The sequence below is a fragment of the Rhipicephalus microplus genome, chromosome 4, assembly GCF_043290135.1.
Source record: "Rhipicephalus microplus isolate Deutch F79 chromosome 4, USDA_Rmic, whole genome shotgun sequence".
Lineage (NCBI taxonomy): Eukaryota > Metazoa > Arthropoda > Arachnida > Ixodida > Ixodidae > Rhipicephalus > Rhipicephalus microplus.
The window spans coordinates 51,012,779-51,032,583 of record NC_134703.1 but is presented as its reverse complement, the minus strand read 5'-3'; the positions used below and the strand labels follow the sequence as shown (position 1 = coordinate 51,032,583).

Below are 19,805 nucleotides of genomic sequence, written 5' to 3'. Positions count from 1 at the left end.
CTCGCATCGCACCGACGACGCGCTCCCGGCGCCCGTGTTGCCGACGTGTGGGGGAAAAGCGCTGCTGCTGCTGCTTGTCTGCAATGACGAAGTAAAAGAGTGTGCGGAGAGGCAAGGAGGGCGCTAATCTCTTTGACCGGTCCCTGAGGCAACGAGGCTGCGCGATCTGCCCATCAAACACCACCGTTCGCTCCGCATGTTTGATCGGTGAATTAGCGAGCCGCTCGCTACACACGGCTGCGTTTTGTCTCCATTGCTCGGAACTCGCTGACGTGGACGGACTTCAACATGGGTTAGACTGCCGTGTGAAGATAGGAACTTCCCTTGATCCCGAAAATTCTTGAACTCACCGCCGCCGATGTTCGATAAACTGTTGATTCCTCTTTCCGTGGTCGTCCTCATTCTGCTGAGCGCCGTCGCTTCTGCCAAGTTCGAATGACTCTAAACAAGTAGTTCCGTGTCAGTCAGCCCTTTTCGATTTGTGGTAAGCACCTGCACAATTTTTCATACTGTCTGGTCTTTAGAATACACACCCGTATGACAGAATGCAATGATGAAAGTAAAATAAATGAGCTACTGAGCAAGCGCATATGCTGTGACATTCAATTTAAACACTTATTGTATTTTCTCTTTACCAAAATATGTATCAATTGCTGACAGGACCAGCCTTTTTTTATGGACAAGCTAGTGCACACTCAGATGCCTTATTTTTTTTAAACACACACATAAAAGGAAGACTAGCCGATGAATAACTATGCTTCTCGCGCAACGATTAGGTGTGAATAAAAAATAACTACCTACTAGAACGGATGTTAAGGTGATCGATTTCAATGCAGCTTCAGGATTTCAAGCTACAACGAGAGCCACCCCTTTGGAAAACGTGGTTAAAGAAGTGAAAGCACGTTCTGTGTAGAAAAAAAAAAACGAAACTTGTAATTTCGTGTCGTGTGCGTCTTTTGTTACGTCCAGTCTTCGCACTCTCATGCAGTGTACAGTATCATGTACTAACAGGCCATTCAACAAAGTTTACAGCTATCGCGATTACACTTGATTTGTTTTGCTTTTCTTAATGGGCGGCTATCTTACAGTGAGTTGAGATTTTATCGAAAACGCTGGCTCCTCTTACAAGAGCAACGACCCGTGTTTTTCGTGGGCGTTAAATATTTTAAGCTATGCAAGCATCGATATCCGCGGCCATTAGAGCTCATAATTTATAAGTACCTCATGCCCGCGTTCTCCAGCCTCAGAGATTCAACGAGGCGCTGAATGTGCGTAAAGGCTTGTATTTTCTTTACTCGTTATAGTTTCTCAACAACAGGTGATCTGAAGTGGTCAAAGCAGACCCGAGTATGAACACAAATTATATCGAAGTGGCTTGGGTTTTGTTTCTTTTTTTTGGGGGGGGGGGAAGGGAGGAAGAAGAGGGTGTTAGAAACCAGCCCCACTTTAAGCACTAATTCTGTTTACAGTGAAACCCACAACTCCACCTAGGGTTCAAAAATATTTTGCTGTGACAAGTAGAGTAAAGCATTTTGCGAGATAAAACTTTTATTTATAAATATAGTAAAGCAAAAGCAATTATTTTCGGTCAACAGTGTTCGTTTAGAAAAAGAGAGAGACGATAAAGACGAAAACGAGGACGGTCAACCAGGCTAGCTTTTGGCTTGGTGCCGTACGCTGGATGAGAGGGAATAAAAAGAGAACATTGAACAGACAGATTACGGCTTCATCACGATATTATTGATATCACGCTTACTCATTGGGGACTCGGCTGCAGATGCGCGATTGTGCGCTTGATCCATGTTTAACTCCTTCAGGTGCGAATTATGATCGGCTGTTTGGAAATGTGTCTAAGTTCCAAACGTAATCCTCGGGCAATCGACATTGCATTCAGAAAATCGAGATCACTATGTGATTATTAGGGACGCCGTAGTAAAGGGCTCTGGAAATTTCGACAGTTTAGTATTCTTCAATGTGAACTGGCATCGTAAACTACATGGACGCCCACCGCGTTTCGCCTCCCCCGAAATTCGACAGCGGTGGCAGTTATAAAGCCCGCGACGTGCGGGTCAGCATCCGAACACCATGACCACTGGTCCACCGCGGCGGTCCCTCAAGGTCTCACTGAACAAGAAGGGTAGGGAAATAAAGCTCAGTTAAGACAAAAGCGGACAGCATGTTCTGAGCGATAACTTCATTATTCTGTAGTACATGGGCCGTGCTTCGATGAAGTCTGTATTCCTTCGAGAACAATACCGCAAAATGACATGAACATTGAATTCATTAAGGCTTACGCCGAGTGACCTGTGCATGTCTAAAAGCGGATGGCGGCAATCGATCTTGTTGGGCATCATTAGGAAGCCGACCGGGCACCCGTGCATAACGAGGTTACGTGGAAATCAATAAACGGTTCGAGAGATAGAGCAGGAAAAGTACCGTGTTATTCGTTTTGAAACAGGATAATCGATAAATTGTTTGTTGTTTCGCTTTTTTTTTGTGCGCACGCAATCTGATTCAAGTCGTGGCAGAAAGAGTATATTCAAGTCATGGCGGAAGAGTAGAAAATCTATATATATATATTTTTTTTCATTTTGTACAAACAAACGCGTAATATTACATTTATTATCGAGAAAAGACCATTGCAGTTTCACATTCAAGTAACAAGATTACAGACAACATAGGCGTGGGCTCCCCCCTTCAGCCCCCCCCCCTAGTCGCAGCACTCCCTCCCTGCTATGCCAATGTGGGGGACTGACATTACGCCTCTTTTTAGGTGACTAGGGGGGAGAGTCACCCCCCTCCCCGTACGCACACGTATAACAGACAAAGAAGGTAACCAGGAAAACGTCTACTTGACAACCAAACGCCTTTGGGGAGGAGACGGTAAGAGCGAAAGAGGGCAATATATACATGGGTGTGCCGAATACGTGCATTCGATGCTTTTCTGTTTCTTTTTTTTAGCTAGAGCAATTAGTTTGGCAATAACCGCTCCAAAGCTTGTTTTTCATGTTGCTGTTACTGTGTGATGCTGAGCAGGTACCACCAAAAGCTTAATTTTACTCGAACGAAGGTTTGATTTCTTACTTCTATAAAATTGCGTTTAAAGTTTATATGGGAATCGCAAAGCTTTGCCGTTGTTCTCTTGGGTCACGGGTATAGCCTCTTGATACCTGGTATCAAAGCTCTTCGTGGTGTTTGGTGCATTGTGGTGCGCTTTTCTCCACAGTTCTTTTCTTTTTCTTTGTTTCTTTCTATCGTCTTTTGTTTGCATAACTTTGATGCTAAGCCTGGTAAATTTTTTAAGAGGCAATAGCTGGAACTTGTCTCATTCTTTTTTCTTTTTTTCTCGCCGAGTTTGAATCTTCAGAGTAATTTACACCCCATTCTGATATAAGGAACGAAATGAACATTTGCTAGAAAGGACAGTTTCATCTATCAATTCATAAAGTCGTGCACCCATGCTCAACCGTAGGTCATATGATTTAGGAGTAGAAAACCTGATAATGCCATCCCGTTTCACTTTTAAAGAAGTGTTTTCTGTTTTTTTAACGCAATACTATAACATATCGGCAAAAATATACCAGATTCCCGCATCTTCACGCCTTTTTCGATAGCGTTTCTACGTGGCATGATCAACAGAGCAGCGTTTATCACGCACACTCCGTATGCTGCAAGCACTGCATCCATTCTTTTTCTTCTCGAATATTGATGACAACGGAGTGAAGTTAGCATCACCAACATATGAGCATAACTGTATTTATTCCAATAACCAGCCTAAAAGAGTGCGAGAGTATCATAGCCCGTAGTTTACGACGTTCACTTCGTGCGGTTTTGTCATAACAGCAAAACGAAACAATGACCACCATCACAATACACAAGTCATCTCGAAAGATGGCTACTCTCAATAAAGTAACAGAATATTCGCAAGATACTTCGAAAGTTAGGTTCGGATATGCAATTTTAGGCAGCAATAGAGAGAAAAATAGAGAGAAACTAAGAGGAAAGGCAGTGAGATTAAGCTTTAGTACTGCACTTAAAAGGGGGAGGGGGAATAATGGAACGAGAACTGTTCATCCAGCAAAAGACAGTTCTACGTAAAGCATGTGGGTGCCAACACCTTGCGCTGGTAAACGAATTTTTTTTTTCTTACGTTGTGCATCCCAACGCGAACATATAAGGTAACATATAAGGTCAGGAACCATCGAATGCAATAAACCAACTATTTCCACACGTACCGTAGCACTGTTCGCTTAGTTGTTCTGCATACAAAATGGCAAAGTTTCTAATCATAAAACATTATTCGCAGTTTTATATCTCAAACTGATGACCTAATTATGAGGCACGCTGTAGGATAATGCTCTGCAAGTTTCGACTCTCCGGTGCTTTTTAACGAGCAATAACATCGTACAGTGCATGGACCTCTCGCATTTCGCCTGTATCGAAATGCGACTGCCACGGCCGGATTCGAACCTGTGACTTGTGGCGCTGTAGCCGAGCCCCATAACGGTACACCACGGCAGATCACAAGGCGGCCACGTTAGCACTCCAACACGGCGATCCTAAAACCAATTCGTAAACAATACGTTGTGCTTAGTGCGTACGAACGCCTACATCGCACCCATCCCTCCCTTTTTTGTTGCTAAACATGAGACTATACGTCAAAGCTCGGCACTACGAACATACATGCATTCTCTAATGAGTTCGGAGCTTTGCTTCTTTTACACTAGTGTTGAGGGCGGGAGAATCCACTTAACGGGAGTGAGCAGCAGGCTGCGCCGTTAGGCAAGGCCGCATAAAAGTGGAGTCTGCTTGGGGGATAACGGGATAGCAGCAAAGCAGAAACGTTGGCTGGCCCTGCCATCAACGCTCCTCTCACCCGGAGCGCGAGCGTTCATGCTTGCCTGGCTCATCAACCTGGCTCGGCCGGCTTAATGAGCACTTCGCACATGGGATTGCAGATCAGGAAAAGTGGTTGTGATGCGCGCCGTCGCTTCCACTTGCGCGCCGCAACCACCACCAACCAGCCCGTGCGCCCGCTGTTCGCATTGAACTTCAGTTAAAGATGATGGGTGAACAGGGGAAACACCACAGAGCAGACAGTTCCTGCGCAGACACACTCATTAGACGACACTTGTATACAACTTAAAGTTTGCGCAGTCCTCATTAGCTCACAAAATTGCGGCTCGTTCCAAGAGGGTTGCAAGAAACTTTCTTTTTAGAATGGGTGGAGGTAGCACACTTAGAATTATCGTTTTTCGCTTTGTATGCCACGACGAATAAAAATTTGGGGGAGAGAGGGTAGTTCGGGGCCCAGACCTGGTGTGCGACCCCCTGGCTACGGGCCTGGCTTGTTTGGCTCGTTGGCCATGAGTTTGAAGTTGGGGCAAAACGGCACAAAACCAGAAGGAACACATAGGACAGCGCTCGTCCTCTGCGATCACTCCTGTCTTGTGCATTCATTCCTTTGTACTGTGTTCACGCCTGTCCTTTGGGTTCATGTTGGGGCTGTGCGTTCCGTCGCTTGTGCTGCATCTCGTGTTGTGCTGTTTTTTTTTTTTTGTCATCGGTGGCGTTAAGGCATTGCTCAACACTCAAATATGCACGACTTGAGACAGTGCGGGTACACAAGCATAAAAAGTTTTCAACTGTACAGATAACGAAACACGTGGAAAAGTTATTTAAGTTGTGGAGATATCGAAACGTCTGGTATAGTGCCGTTTAGTGGCGCAATTATGTAAAAGTTCCAAATCCGGACAAAGGCGGTCTCTTCCATTGAGTCGCACGCGATTGGCCCATACAAGCTGTGACGAATGCTGTGACGTTATGAGTGACGTGAACTGGGGGTGTCACGTGACTTTTTTTTTCGGTTTTCGGAGAAAGGCGAAGGAACGGTCGGAGAGACTGTCCGAAAGCAACCGGATGGATTGAAATGGCTGCAAGGTGGCCTGGATTGGATTGAAATGGAAAAAATGCGCGACTTTCTGGCACCGGGGCACTTAGACAACATGGCGTTTCCCACTGACACGGTACATCGCCTTGCCTGTGCGGTAGCTTTAACCGAGCAGAGGCGACGACGCGAGGTAAAAGATGCATTTGAAGAGTTCAGCGAAGAAGAGTTCCGGCAATGTTTTCGTCTGTCCAAACGAACAGTGCGTAGCTTGTGCGACGAACTGACCCTATCATCGGATGCCAGCGAGCCAGTGGCCTTTCCACAGAGAGAAATGTGTTGTGCGCGTTGCGATTTTTTGCCACCGGTAGCTTCCAGAAGAGTATTGGTCGCGAGGAACACATCGGCATGTCTCAGCCGGCGGTGAGCAACACCATCCACGAGGTGACGGAGGCGATCATTACCGTGGCTGCTAGAAAAAGGGTGGCGGACTTCTTACTGACAACAGCTGCTAAGGATGAGGCAAAGGTGGAGTTTGTGCTACGCGGTTGCATCCCAGGGGTGCTGGCGTGTGCCGATGGCACGTTGGTCACCATTCGCAAGCCAGAGGGATTCAGACTGGTTGACACGGCGAGCTTCATGTCCAGAAGGGGCTATTATGTCCAGAACGTCATGATCGTAAGTACTGTTAGGATCGTTTATTACTCGCCCTTCGGAGCAATTGTTCAGTTGCGACGCCAAAGCTGGAAAAAGTAATAATGCAACGAATGACAAAGAACCTGCAGGGAATTGGGTGCGAGCTAGATGGTGGCTCGCAAGGCCTCGGTAATAATAAGTGGCAAGTGTTTTGTGCGTGAGCCAGTTGCCGTTTTTGTACTGGCATGCATACGCAATTGAATTGTGCATTTTAGAGGTAATCGGTAATGTGGGCAGCAGACGTAGCAGAAGTATATACACGACAGGGAAGTATTTCCAACACGAAAGTGCTTACAATCACAATTACACGAGCTGGCTTTGGTATTTACGAATTTTCTTTCCCAAGGGCAACGCCTAGCTTTTCACTTATCGATCATTCAGTGGAAGTCGTAGCCATGTGTACAGCAGAGGTGGGGTCGTTTCCCCCCCTCCCCCCTCCTTAGTGTACTACACCCTGTGTTTCCTTCTAAGTGAAGCTCCTTGTACCAATGACTGTACTAGTACGCATTGTTTCCTGCATATGCGAAGAAAAAAGGAATTTATTCTGAGTATAAATGCAGTACTATTTTATATCGCTCCTCATCGCAAATGTGCAAAGCATGGCTGCGCATAATTGTCATAGACCCATGATTCCCAGGTTCGTGCCACGACTCCTGGGTGTGGGAACACAACCCACTGCGTGCACGCCTAGCTGCACATCTGCAGCCTGGCGAATATCTGCTTGGTAAGTATTAATGTGTACTATCTGGGCAGAGCACTCAGCTTTTATGCTTACATTGCAGGAGACGCAGGCTATCCCCTCAAGCCATGGCTCCTAATTCCAGTCCTTGGCAGTCAACCGTGCAACACTTCTGAAGGCCGATACAACAAGGAGCACGCATCCATGCACAATGTTGTGTAAAGGTGTATCGCCGTGTTGAAAAGCAAGTTCCGCTGCTTGCAGCACTTTCGAACGATGCTCTACAACCCTGATCGGGCAGCGCAAATCATCTATGCTTGCTTTGCTCTCCACAACTTTGCTTTGCATGCAGGCGACTGGACCTTGGACGAGTATGTCGTGGACATGCCACCAGCTGAGGATGACGATGGAGAGCCAAGAGGGAGCCATATGCTCACACCACGCAACGTGCTGCTCAGAGACGGCAGCAGCGCTGTCTTGGACCTTTTTTGAAGTACACAGGAACGGTGAGTTTTCATGTTTTCATATCTCACACATAATTTATTTACACTGATTCTAGTGCATCTAGACATGAAAGGGCTGTGTTTGCCACATTTGAATACACAAAGTACTTACTTTTGCTTCAATATGAAGCAAGGTGGCAATGTCAAAATGCACCATTTTTTTTAAATGGCACATGAAATATGCAACAGAAACACCCTTTTCCATATTAGCGATCACAGTCACAACAGACTAGATTGGAGCAAGCATATATGAGCGGCACTCTGTGCTGAATGTTGCTATCACAAAATTGTGCGAACAATGCAGCAACGTCTCAAAATTCTTTTCACAAGAACGAATAAAAATCGAGATTCCATTAGTGACATGTTGTATGAACACATGATACATAAGTCCATATCTTCTCATAGTGACTGACTACAAGCATTCAATTGTGCATGCCAGGCTTGACGAGCAATTGTGCTCATCAAGTTGTGCTGTTTTTTTTGCTCATTGTCCTAAACATTGTGTGAATGTTAAAATAACATTTAATTTGAATTCACGACTGCAGTCATGCTGCAATGCTAAAAAATACGCAAATCAAGACGGCAAACAACAGGCGAGTTGTTTTGATAACATACAGCATGAATAATTCGCTCAGCCATCTCGCGGCTCCCAAACCATACCACGTTCGAAATTTATTCCCGCAAAGAGTCGTTTACAATGAAAACTAGATGAAATCAATCGCTGGCATGTTGCTGTGATGACCATTTTCCTTTGTGAAACTGTGCGAGATGACCACTTACTAGCTTAGCGCTCCCAAACAAGATTCAGAATGTAGTTGTTGCATCTTAGCCTCATTGTGCTGAAATGAAAATATCACAGTGAACTGCAAAACAGTGTGATGCAAAAAGATATCACATTACTACACTATGTGGTAATGCTGAATAAAAATCACAGTGAGCTAGAAAACACAGTGGGACAATACAAATATCAGAGAAACATTAACAGAAAATGTCAACTATACACTTGTGGTCTCCGTGTGAATGACTAGACACCTTTGAAATGTGGGTAAAAAACACTGCCACTAGAACAGCTCGAACATACATTTAGAAATGCATATATCGAACATAAAAAATGCTGCACTCCTTGTACAAAGTAAATGCTAACCTAAATCTAGTAATATGTACTAAATGCAAACAAAAAACGAATAAAATAGAACATGAACAGCAACACGTAAACATATCAAAAACACTAAACCAATTATGAATGATAAAAAGTTGAAAACATGGCAAAAAACAAACTAAACTATGTATATGTCTCCCGAAGCATATAAAATTGAACATGAACAGCAGCACCTAAACACATTGAAACCGACAAATCATTAATGAATGATGACAAGAAAAAACATTGAACACATGACGAAAAATTAAAATAAACTACGTATCCCTTTCTCGCAGAAAGCCCTCAGCCATGGCCAGTGCCCTCCTGTGCCGCTGCCGCCTTCTCCTGTGCCGCTGCCACACGCCGTGCTGCAGAAGCGATGCGGGTGTTTGATTTTTCATCTCCCACAGCACCTGCGATGAATCGTCATGGTGTAAATGTTTAAGTGAGCTGCCGGCAAACCCTTAACCATCTCGTGGCTGGAAGCTGCTCCTGCTGCCAAGAATTGCAATGGGCACAACAATTTCCCCTCAGTTGAAGATCAACTGGCCTGATGGCATACTTTGAAAGTGGGAAGCTTTGTGTACAAGCTATGCCCTCCTCGTGCGGACCTACAAACATTTGTTGAAACTGCTCTTTATTAATGTCCTCAAATGCATCTCTCACCATGAAAGAGCCCCAGGGCTAACCAACCTTTTGCCCGGCAGTTAATCATTGCAGATACCCGATACCATGCCCTCAATACAATGCATGGTTCTTGTTTACAGCCCAAGTTGGTTTCAGTCATCATAATAGAACATGGAGAATGCTTATGCCCCTTATGTAAAATGTAAACAAAGGGTCTACTCACCTTGAGCACCTTGTCGCCCTGCTCAAGGTTCCAGTCCTGCACTCAATAAAGCACTAAGTTCTCAGATGCTTGCGTGTTACTGTGTCACTGCCATCTACAGCCGCTTCAGTGGCCTCCACATTCATTTCCACTGCAGCAGTGGGGACATTCGCCTGCTGGAAAGTGTAGTAAGCATGATCTTTCAAAAAGTGGGTATTCGTTAGTCTGGCTATTCTGCAACCTTAAGTACTAAACATCTGCGGCAATGTTCTGCAGCTATTCAGTGGTCATTGATGTCATGTATTACCATTTTAGTGCATGCACTTGCCCGCAGTCATTGCGTGTTTTATGATAAATTAATACCCCTTGTACTGCAAGGGCTGCAAACTGAGATTTTAGTTAAACCTACCCACTTTTGATTATTTTCTCGTGCGCTTTATTCCCGTTTAACAAGGTTCCGCTAAAGGCACCCCTTCAGATATCAAACTCTGTCATGGTACCGCTCAGGAACCCGTGATACTGCGGCGGCAGAGTGCTTACCTATTGATAGGTGAGACCAAAAACGCCACTGAAGCGTGTCATTCCAGTCAACTGTAGAACCCGGCCGTGGAAGCCAGGCAGCCAACCCCCTCCAGTGCCCCTGAAAATATACACTAATGTCACAGAACAAATTGCCCGTGCCATTCGACGGTCACTCACGTTTGTGCGTCTCTGATGGCGGCGGTGTCACGGCGGGCCTCGTGCACCGGCCTGCGCCACCAAGCCTGCCATTTCTGCGCAGGCACTTCATGGTTCAGCGCGTCGCTGAGCTCTTGCCACAGCCGCCGCCGTTCGGCGACGGTGACGCCGTGCCGCAGCTCGATGGCATTCGCCACGAGCTGGGGATGTTCGTCCATAAAGGTGAGCACCAGCGCGCGCTGAGCCTCGGATAACGCCGATGAGCCGCCGTTGCTGTTGACTACTGGTACAGTTGACCTCCGCCACGATTGCGCTCGACTGAGCCAACAACTTCGAAAGTTGCGCCGTTTAGGTTTGTATAGTGAGGGAGATATGAAAACAGTAACTGCTTGAAACAATGTTGTACTTAGCGCCATCACGTACCGTCCCGCTAAATTTAGCGTTACTTCAAAACAATAATGAGAAAAATACGTTTATATTGTGCCGTATTCCTTAATAAACGTTTGAAAACTTGTGCCAACACAATTTGATAATGATCAATAGTAGTTAAACATTTTTCAACACGTTACAAACACTTTTCACTTTGCTATACGGTCCCCAAGGCCACGTCAAAATGATGACGCGAGGTTTCATTTCGCTCATTGGCTGTTCACTTCCCTTCGTCCTCGCGACCGCTGCGGACCGCCCATTTTTTGACGTCACCGACAGACCGCCTCCGTCCGGATTTGGAATTTGTATATAATTGCACCACTGAAGCGCATCCTTCACATACACCATAATAATAATAATTATAGTTGGGATATTCCGTCCGAAAACCACGTATACATATGAAGGACGCTGCAGTAGAGGACTTCGGGAGTTTTAACTACTTGGAGGTATTAAACGTCCGCCTAAATCTAAGTACACGCACCTCTACCATTTTCGTTTCCGAAAATGTGACCGCCATGGAGAGGATTTACTTCCACGACTTTCCAGTTATCAGCCTAGGTGCTATAAACACTATACCACCGAGGTGAGTCTGCGTGCATGATAGGTGGCGCGGGTTAATCAGGTTACGCTCAAAAAATTACTTATTATACACGGCCCTAACGTTGTTGATTAGCAAGAGCTCGTCTTCAAGTGGAAGTCAGCAAAACGTCGGTAGCCATTTATGTACGATCGCGCTCAGTAAATGTTTCTTCATTCTTCACTGAAACAGCATGAACTTCACTCTTACCGATTTTGTTCCCTTGCGGAAAGTATCCCCTGGAGAAGTTGAACAATTTGTTCTAGCATTACATTAATCCCGACGGGTTATAGTTAGAAGAAAATCAAAGGAGCAATCAACGTGTGTTTGTGATAAACGACTTCGAATTTGTTCCTAAATAGAGCTGTCATGAACCTTAGAAAGTATCTCAATAGATTTCTCGAAGACATGTGAAATCCTCGCAAGTCAAACTGCTAGAAGGTGCAAGGAGAAAGACGCTCTCACAGACACTAAAACAACTGCTCTAATATCAATAGCTAAACAGTTATAGTATAACAAGTTCTCCTTACTTATTTCTTTTATGTCACTTTAGCTGCGACAAATATTTCCATCTCGATACAAAGTTAGTGCGAAGAGGAAAGGAGCTTGACAGTCATCGCATTTTCAATGACAAGTCTGTATGTCTAAAGCACACACACGCGCCCTCTTATAGCTCATTATCTATTAATTCCAGTGCTTGTTCGTACATTTACTTTATTCCTCGGCCGTTCAGTGTGCGCTGAAATCATGCCAGAACTCACTTCTACAAACTCGCCCAGTAATCACCGCCCTTACTGTATATGCCTGTTTAACAACACAACTCTTATCGTTTGTGGATTACATTCACCTGCATGATTTTGCTACTTTACCACTATAAACAATCGGCGAAATAGTGCAAAATATGGGCATTCAGAACCGATGCTTGTTTCCTCACGACCGTCATCAGTAATGCTATTTGATTCTCTGTTACATGCTTGCACACCTTGACATTTTCTCGGCCGGTGTACATCAATACAACAAAGGCAACTGTCTCAGCCCTGAAAATTTTGACCAACGTTTACTGAATCGTCGTCGAGCCAAGAATCCGTAATTGGGACGTCAATTGAATATATACGCGACTACGCTGTGTCAGCGAAAGCCATAGCCCCTCGACTGTTCGTGGCATCTGTATATACAGAGCCAGGGCACGTGCTCTCTGCAGCACCGCAGCACTGCTCATTGAGGCTGCGACACGTGCACAGACACTGTGTGCAGTAAGTCTAGAGCTCACAAAACGCACACACTGACATCCACTTTAGAGCAACGCAAGAGTACTCATCTTACCGCTTGTGCATGCGTGGATGATTTCAGCTGTAATCTCCCTGTCTGTGTGTGTGTGTGTGTGTGTGTGTGTGTGTGTGTGTGTGTTTGTGTGTGTGTGTGTGTGTGTGTGTGAGAGAGAGAGAGGGAGAAGAGGAGCTCAGGCAGAGGCTCGAAATTGTTGTATTCAATCTTCTTACAGCTGTCCAAATAAAATATGGTTCTGGCATTACAATAAAAATTCGCTCCAACCGTTAATCGCAGTCAATAATATACAGGTACTCGAACAATAAGTATACAGACAGTGCTGATGAGAAATTAAGGCGTATAGCGTTGAATTTCCGAAATTTTTGTTTTCAGCCACAAAATTCAGCTCTGCACTTCACAAACTAACTGAGAAAAAGATAAAATGAATAGTGGCGTTGGCGGAGAGCAGAAAAGCCGTATAAAAAGCTAATATCAAGGCATAACATGCACAGGGACGCTCACATCTTCTCTACTCGCATGACGACCAATTAATTTTTTTTCGTGCCCTGAAACCACGCGTTCAAATGCGAACACTGCCTTCACCTCCCGGTCAATGTGTCAGAAAGGTACGGCACGTTTGCTCCGCGAGTGTTCCGGACAGCATCGCTTGTGCGGTAGCGTCGTATAATACCGCGACGGGTTTCTCTTATGCACAATTTACGACCCGCTGGGGATAGTGTGGCTCCCGGTTCTGCCTTTTCACAATAAGACGTGGGCGTGCGCAACCGGCTAGTTTTCATGCCGTGACAGCCGACTCTCCTAATGCTGGAATACCGACGTTCGGAAGCGGGTAGAGGGATGAAATGAATGTACAAGAAGCAAAGGAGAAGAATCGATTGAGAGATGAGACCGGCTTTGTTAGCGCGGGAAATGAATAGGCGCTGCCGGCAGGGACACGGAGGGCCGGTTCATGACTGCTCCCGAGCGTCGATTTACAGCTCCCCTGGGCGCACTCGATGCTACAAGGCGCTGTTCGCACGCGCTCCGCTCGCAGGGACGCTCTATCCCGGCTGAGCCATGGCGCGTGTCCAGGACCTACGGGCCCGCGGGCGCCTGTCCGGGGTTCCCCGCACTTTCAGTGACGGAAACGAAGAAACCACCCACTTTGGGAGACGGCAGACCGACCCGCCCGCAATACGTGTTCACTTTCAGAGTCGGTTATCGAACTCCTGTACCACGCTAGGGAGGGTAAGGAAATTATCGCTCACGCTGTCTGTAAAGATTACTTTTTTTTTTCAACGAGGATGTGTTCAATTTGGGATTCGTCTATTGAACCCGGGTGCCTTCTTTCCAGCATTAGTTTGAAAGTGACCATTCAATCACTCTCTATATATTTTTTCGCAAACGTGCAACCAGCTAGCGGTAACCCGTTTGCGAGAGTTACCGAAAATTTGAACCCTGCACTGAAATCCCCCGGTCAAGGATATGGACCCATTCGTAGGGCGTCGTTTGAAACAATCAGGTCATCTTATCGAGGAATTAAGTGGGATATTTAGTGCTCTGCATTCTGGCAAACAGGGGTAACTCGGTCCTTTGTTTGTTTGTGTGTTTTTTTGTTTGTTTGTTTGTTTCTCTCACTTCTTTAATAATATGGAGGGTTTGACGTCTCATAACCACCACATGATTGTGACAGACGCCGTAGTGGAGGGCTTTGGAAATTTCGACCACCTGAGGTTCCTAAAAGTGCACCCAAATCTGAGCACACGGGCCTCCAGCATTTTCGCCTCCACCGAAAATTCAGCCGCCACAGCCGGGATTCGATCCCGCAACCTGTGGCCCAGGGACTCAGGAGCCGAGTATCTTAGCCACTAGACCACCGCGGCAGCGTCTCGTTTCTTCAAGGCCATCGTCTAAACGCGGAACCGCAAATGCAGAACGGCACTTTCTTTCTTTTGATGCTTCCGTGCTTTGCACGTCACCTCCAACCGGTTCACGTCACCTACCATCGCTTTCCCTCGCCCCGCTTCAACTTTTGCTTACTATCTTTACTATTATAACTTCCAAGCTCACCCATCCTGTTACCCAGAGTAAAGTAACGTGCAGGATTTTCTAAACATGTAATCATCCTCACCTATCCTCTCTCCCTCTTCTTGTTTTACTTTCATCCTATTACTTTACCTGTGCCCTGCGCACACTTTTACCCATGCAACTATTATTCGATTCGGCAACCACAGTCCACGCCCTATGCCACACAGTGAGTTTCCAGGGTGCAGCTGCATCTGCTTGCGGCTATATCTGTACTGCCGTTAGGGATTTAGGCGCGCTACTTTAATTAACCCGGAAGCAATTACGTACAATTTAGTTTATCTCTCTTTCTGCCTCCATATACGATGTAAGTTTTGTCTTGGTTGATTCTTTATATTCCTTTGCAAAGCTACGCGCACTTATGCAAAGGGAGGGAATTGCGAATTCGTGTGGAAGATTTTTGTGACTTGCAGTGATCATGAGCCTATCTAAGGCATCGGTCTACCCTATAACAAAAAAAGACAACTATAAGCTATGACCTGCTACAACGTTGTGAAACCTGTATTCGCATGACAATGTATATTCAATGTGACGCATGACCTGAAAGGGCTTTTGAGACGGATGAGAAAAAAAAACAACTACAGAGAAACAGAGACACCAAAGCTTTAGAAAGGTAAGGCAGTTTAACTAGAAAAGCTGGTTTGCAATCATTCAACCATTGCGGTAAAAGGAAGATATACATGCATGGAGAAAAAAGAAAGAGTTCACACAATTTGTGGTCGCGTCCAGGCACTGCGTTGAACACTGTGCATGCACGAGATCTCAGCCATTTGTATCCTGCAATTATATGCAGTACTTTTATTTCTGCAAAGTCACAAGACGAAGGAGGTTACTATACAAACGCCTATTAAAACGTCATTATGTCCTTGCGTATACAGAGTGGCTGCAGTAGCGTCTTCTCCGACTTCCGTATGTTTCCTAATTTGTCGATATAAAACCACAAATCGAACTCACTACTCTTTTCTCGTCCTACAGTTTCGCTTCGGTAAAGCAATGTCGTTCACGATAGAGGCTTTGCAACTCATGGCGTTTTTTTTTTGTTTACAAGAATGGGCCTGGGCTGAAATGGTCCAATGCGTATTCACAAAGGTAATGCTGAATTCCAGGACAGCAAATACGACGAGTGAACCAGCGAGCGAGAAAATGCGGCTCGTGGAAGCCTGTTGGTGTCTTTAGTTACACGTTGTACTTAGCCATAGAAACTAAATCCAACCTTGCTTTGAATAAAGTTCAGTTTAGTGGCGACACCATACAAATAGGAACCGAAAGTATAGGAGAGAAAAGAAACTTGGTGCCTCTTGTCATCGCGACTACGTCTCGTCTCGCCAGAGAAAATGGGACGGCGAGTCTGAAGGGTGTTTACGAAGGACGGACTAATAAATAAATAGATAAATAAATAAATAAAGATGATGCATGTGTGGGGAGCGAAGTAAAATAAAAAGAAAAGAATGGAAGTTAGAAGAGAAAGAAGCTTGGAGGAAGGAGTCGAATAAAAGTAGCCCAAGCGACGAAAACAAATGGAACGGTGCGTTTCGCATGTCGCTGTGAACTCGGAACTAGGGCGAAGAAATACGGAACAGTGACATAGAAAGGAAAGAAGAGAGAGCATGGACGAATTAGAAAGCAAACATATATGGAAGATGACGTAGAACGAAGAAGTAAATGGGAGGAACCTAGCACAACACAGAAACGAAGAAAAAGAAGGGCGGTGCTTCGCTCGGTCTTATCTCTACCGCTGCCGACGACTATATTTCATTGCTAGCCTAGCAAGGATATTCCGCGGGCTCGCGCACTCGTACAGGAGCATTCGCGCTTTGAAAAAGACGCTTTTTTCGATTCCTTTCGTGCCTTATATATGAGGCACGCATTTCTGCTCTCTCTTTTTTTTGTGCTCTCTTTCACTCTCCTTTTACTTCCCTCGCATTTGTGTTATTCTCACTCCCCTTACACTACCCTTTTTTTACATGTCTTCGCCATGCATCGTCGCATATTTCCTATTTCCTTCGCATTCGTAGGTTCTCGCAGTCGCAAGAATACCACGCATTCATGGAGGCCCTGTGGTCTGTCATTTATAGCAGCCTGACGGGGTGTTTCCTGCGCCAAGATCGTGTCGACCTCCTTGTGGGCAAACAACTACGCATTTTCTCGCAGTGCTCGCATTTTTGTCTCTGTCTCGAAATTCTACGCTACCATTTTCTTCCTACTTTTGTTCCCTTCTTTTATGAGGGTCCCTTTCGGATTCCACGTCATCGAGGCAGCTCAGGAAACGGCCCTGCATGAAGGTTTTCGGCACAATGACTTATCGTTTTCGGCAGTACAAGACAAGTAACACTATGGATGAATATGTGAGAAAACCTCGATACGTTGGTTAATTGATTGGTATGTGAGGATTAACGTCCCAAAACCACCATATGATTATGAGAGACACCGTAGTGGAGGGCTCCAGAAATTTCGACCACCTGGGGTTCTTTAACGTGCATCCAAATCTGAACACACGGGCCTACAGCATTTTCGCCTCCATCGAAAATGCAGCCGCCGCAGCCGGAATTCAATCCCACGACCTGCAGGTCAGCAGCCGAATACCTTAGCCACTAGAACACCGCGGTGGTGCACCAGTAGCACTTTGGCAATAAGTTACCGTGTTGCACTGGCTGCGGCGGCTGCATTTTCGATGGAGGCGAAAGTGCTGTATGCCCGTGTGGTCAGATTTGGGTGCACGTTAAAGAACTACAGTGGTCCAAATTTCCGGAGCCTTCCACTACGGCGTCTCTCATAATCATTTGGTGGTTTTCGGACAGTAAACCCCACATATTAATCATAATTAACCATGCACCAACATTTCCCTAACAACCTCGACCGAGAGTCTTTTTTGTCCTATACTTCACCCGAGTCTCTGACTTCATTTCTTTTATGTTTATGGAACATCTATATTGATCCAATGGCATATCTCCAATGGTTCGCAACATGCAATTGTGACCAATCGAAATGTAAAAATGCTAGGCCTAAGTTGTCACACAGGTCCCGTTAATTCGGGAGGCAATCGCCGGGCTAATTCCAAGGGCCGAAGTATCGGCCCCCTGAACCGCACCACGAAAGCGTGGACAATTTAGAAGTGGTCCTTTTTGGCGCACCAGCGGACGCCGGCTGTGGCCCAAAGAACAAGTCAGAGCCGAGAGTTGATAAATAAACAAATTATATTCTCAATAATGGCAGATCGAAAACAATACACAAGAATGCACACTCCACAATAGTTGCATACAATATGTCACCAATCAAACCAATCAAACAACGTACTACACAGTACAATCAGCCACTCTCGAAACAACGGACACAGACAACAATACACACTGCAATGCAGTCGCATGCATTGAACAACCAATACACTTAAAGACTAAAGAGATAAAAAACCCATCCAGTCCAAAGTTCTTGGAACACAAGTCTGAATGATACTCTTCTGAGAATCACTCACTCAAACTCCAGCGTTGTTGTCGTTCCGCTGCCCCTTGAAGTTTCTCTTCCAGGAAACCTCGCCGAAGTTTCTCTTGCAGGAAACCTCGCGTATTCAATAGGCCACTCTCCAAGCTTCAAACTTCTTCGCCGGAAACACGTCGGCTTCCCACATGCAGCCGTTGCCACGCGTCTTCGCTCGATAGCGGTAAACACACGCTCTTGCCTGTAGCTCGAGTCGTCACCCCTCAGGTGGAAATGCTCTTCATCTCCTGCTTTGTCCCTACAGACAAAACCTTCGCCGACTACACGGCGGTATACCCTACGCGCACTGGCGCTAACTTCCGTCTTCTCCTGATCTCTCATCTCCGCTGCTCGGTTAAATAACTTCCGCGCGACATTCCAGAAAGTTCTCATCATTTCGTCGGCGCGATGCGCAGCGGAGGTTGGGGGAAGGTGCGAGACTGTACAAGGGCCGTCCCCGACAGATGACTCAACCCGGCATAACACGCCTCTTTCGTTCTAGAAATTTCGCGGGCTTGCTCGGCTGCCGATGTTGGGTGAGGAGGTTCGTAGGCGAAGCCACGCTTCCGAGGGGAAAGCGCGCGCGCCTTGGATGTTTGTTTTCTTTTTTTTCTTTTGACCTCCCGGCGTCTTTTCCGCGCGTTATCACAAGAATGTGGCGGCGCGCCCATCTTTAGCGCTCGTTCTGTGACACTGCCCTCCACTTTCAGAATATTATCTCATAATAATCAAAACCCCACAAACAAGCGTGAACAGTCACCACACACTCTGAAAGACTGTAACACAAACCGTCGCTCATGACACTTCACATTCGCAATAGATCGCTCAATACAATCGTACATTGAAGTTCAATACCACAACACATGAAATATAGCCACAGGTACATGACTACAACACTTCATCACACATTCCAAACAATACAAACGTACAAAGTTCTCTCATTTCAACAATTATACAACACTATACATCACATCACAGCACAGACACTTCGACACTTGTGACACAGGATAACACAACATTAACACAACATATGGCACTCAGCACTGCCAAACACATTCTGATTCAACTTCAGCACTTATCCTGTGTACTTTGAGCGGCGCTTGCGCCCTTTCTTGCGGTGCTCGCTCGATCTCTCCTTGTGTTTCCATGTTCTTTTTCGGCGAGCCCTTTCCAACGACGATATCTGAGGCGGCGTCTCAGCCATCGTTGTCACTTCCGACACCGTTAACGGGTCATAACGTTCAACGGGTCCTATCTGTTTATTTACCAGCTCGTTCATGTCATGGCATTGGGCTTGGCTGGCCAACTCCGTCACCATTACACTGTCGGTCGGTTGGGGTCGTGCCGGCGTACGTCCAGCTGCCCAGCACGTGAACTTATTCGACATGATCGTCTTCTCCTTCGCTGTCTCTTGCGCTGCGGCTTCACCTTGGGCTTTAGTGAGATCCGTCACGGGATGCTCCTCCACTGTATCTCGCGGTCGCTGGGTTGGCGATGGCTCTATCTTAGGGTCTTCTCCCAAACCTTCCGGATCATTCGGTCCTCGCGCCCCGGCGATGTTTTCGAT

General features: G+C 46.0%; 2 protein-coding genes across 4 annotated transcripts in view; both read left to right on the top strand.

The window, feature by feature from the left end:
• Window positions 1-275: 275 nt before the first annotated feature.
• The window catches only part of LOC119185818 (uncharacterized), a 60,529-nt gene continuing 40,999 nt past the window's right edge, over window positions 276-19,805 (top strand). Inside the window, exon 1 of one of the 2 annotated variants that reach the window (XM_075892749.1) lies at window positions 276-484. The gene's annotated coding sequence lies outside the window, so the exon portion shown is untranslated. The remainder of the gene's footprint in view (window positions 485-19,805) is intronic. The other variant, XM_075892750.1, reaches the window with a different exon arrangement.
• LOC142814267 (uncharacterized) lies at window positions 5,113-9,821 on the top strand. Of its 2 annotated transcripts, XM_075892746.1 has the most exons (4): window positions 5,113-6,565; window positions 7,221-7,307; window positions 7,366-7,768; window positions 9,200-9,821. In XM_075892746.1, the coding sequence occupies exons 1-2, from the start codon at window positions 6,296-6,298 to the stop codon at window positions 7,272-7,274; spliced, it is 324 nt and encodes a 107-aa protein (XP_075748861.1). In that variant the 5' UTR covers window positions 5,113-6,295; the 3' UTR covers window positions 7,275-7,307; window positions 7,366-7,768; window positions 9,200-9,821. The 2 variants fall into 2 exon arrangements, with proteins under 2 accessions (XP_075748861.1, XP_075748859.1); XM_075892744.1 differs by having other exon boundaries at window positions 5,115-6,565; window positions 7,221-7,768.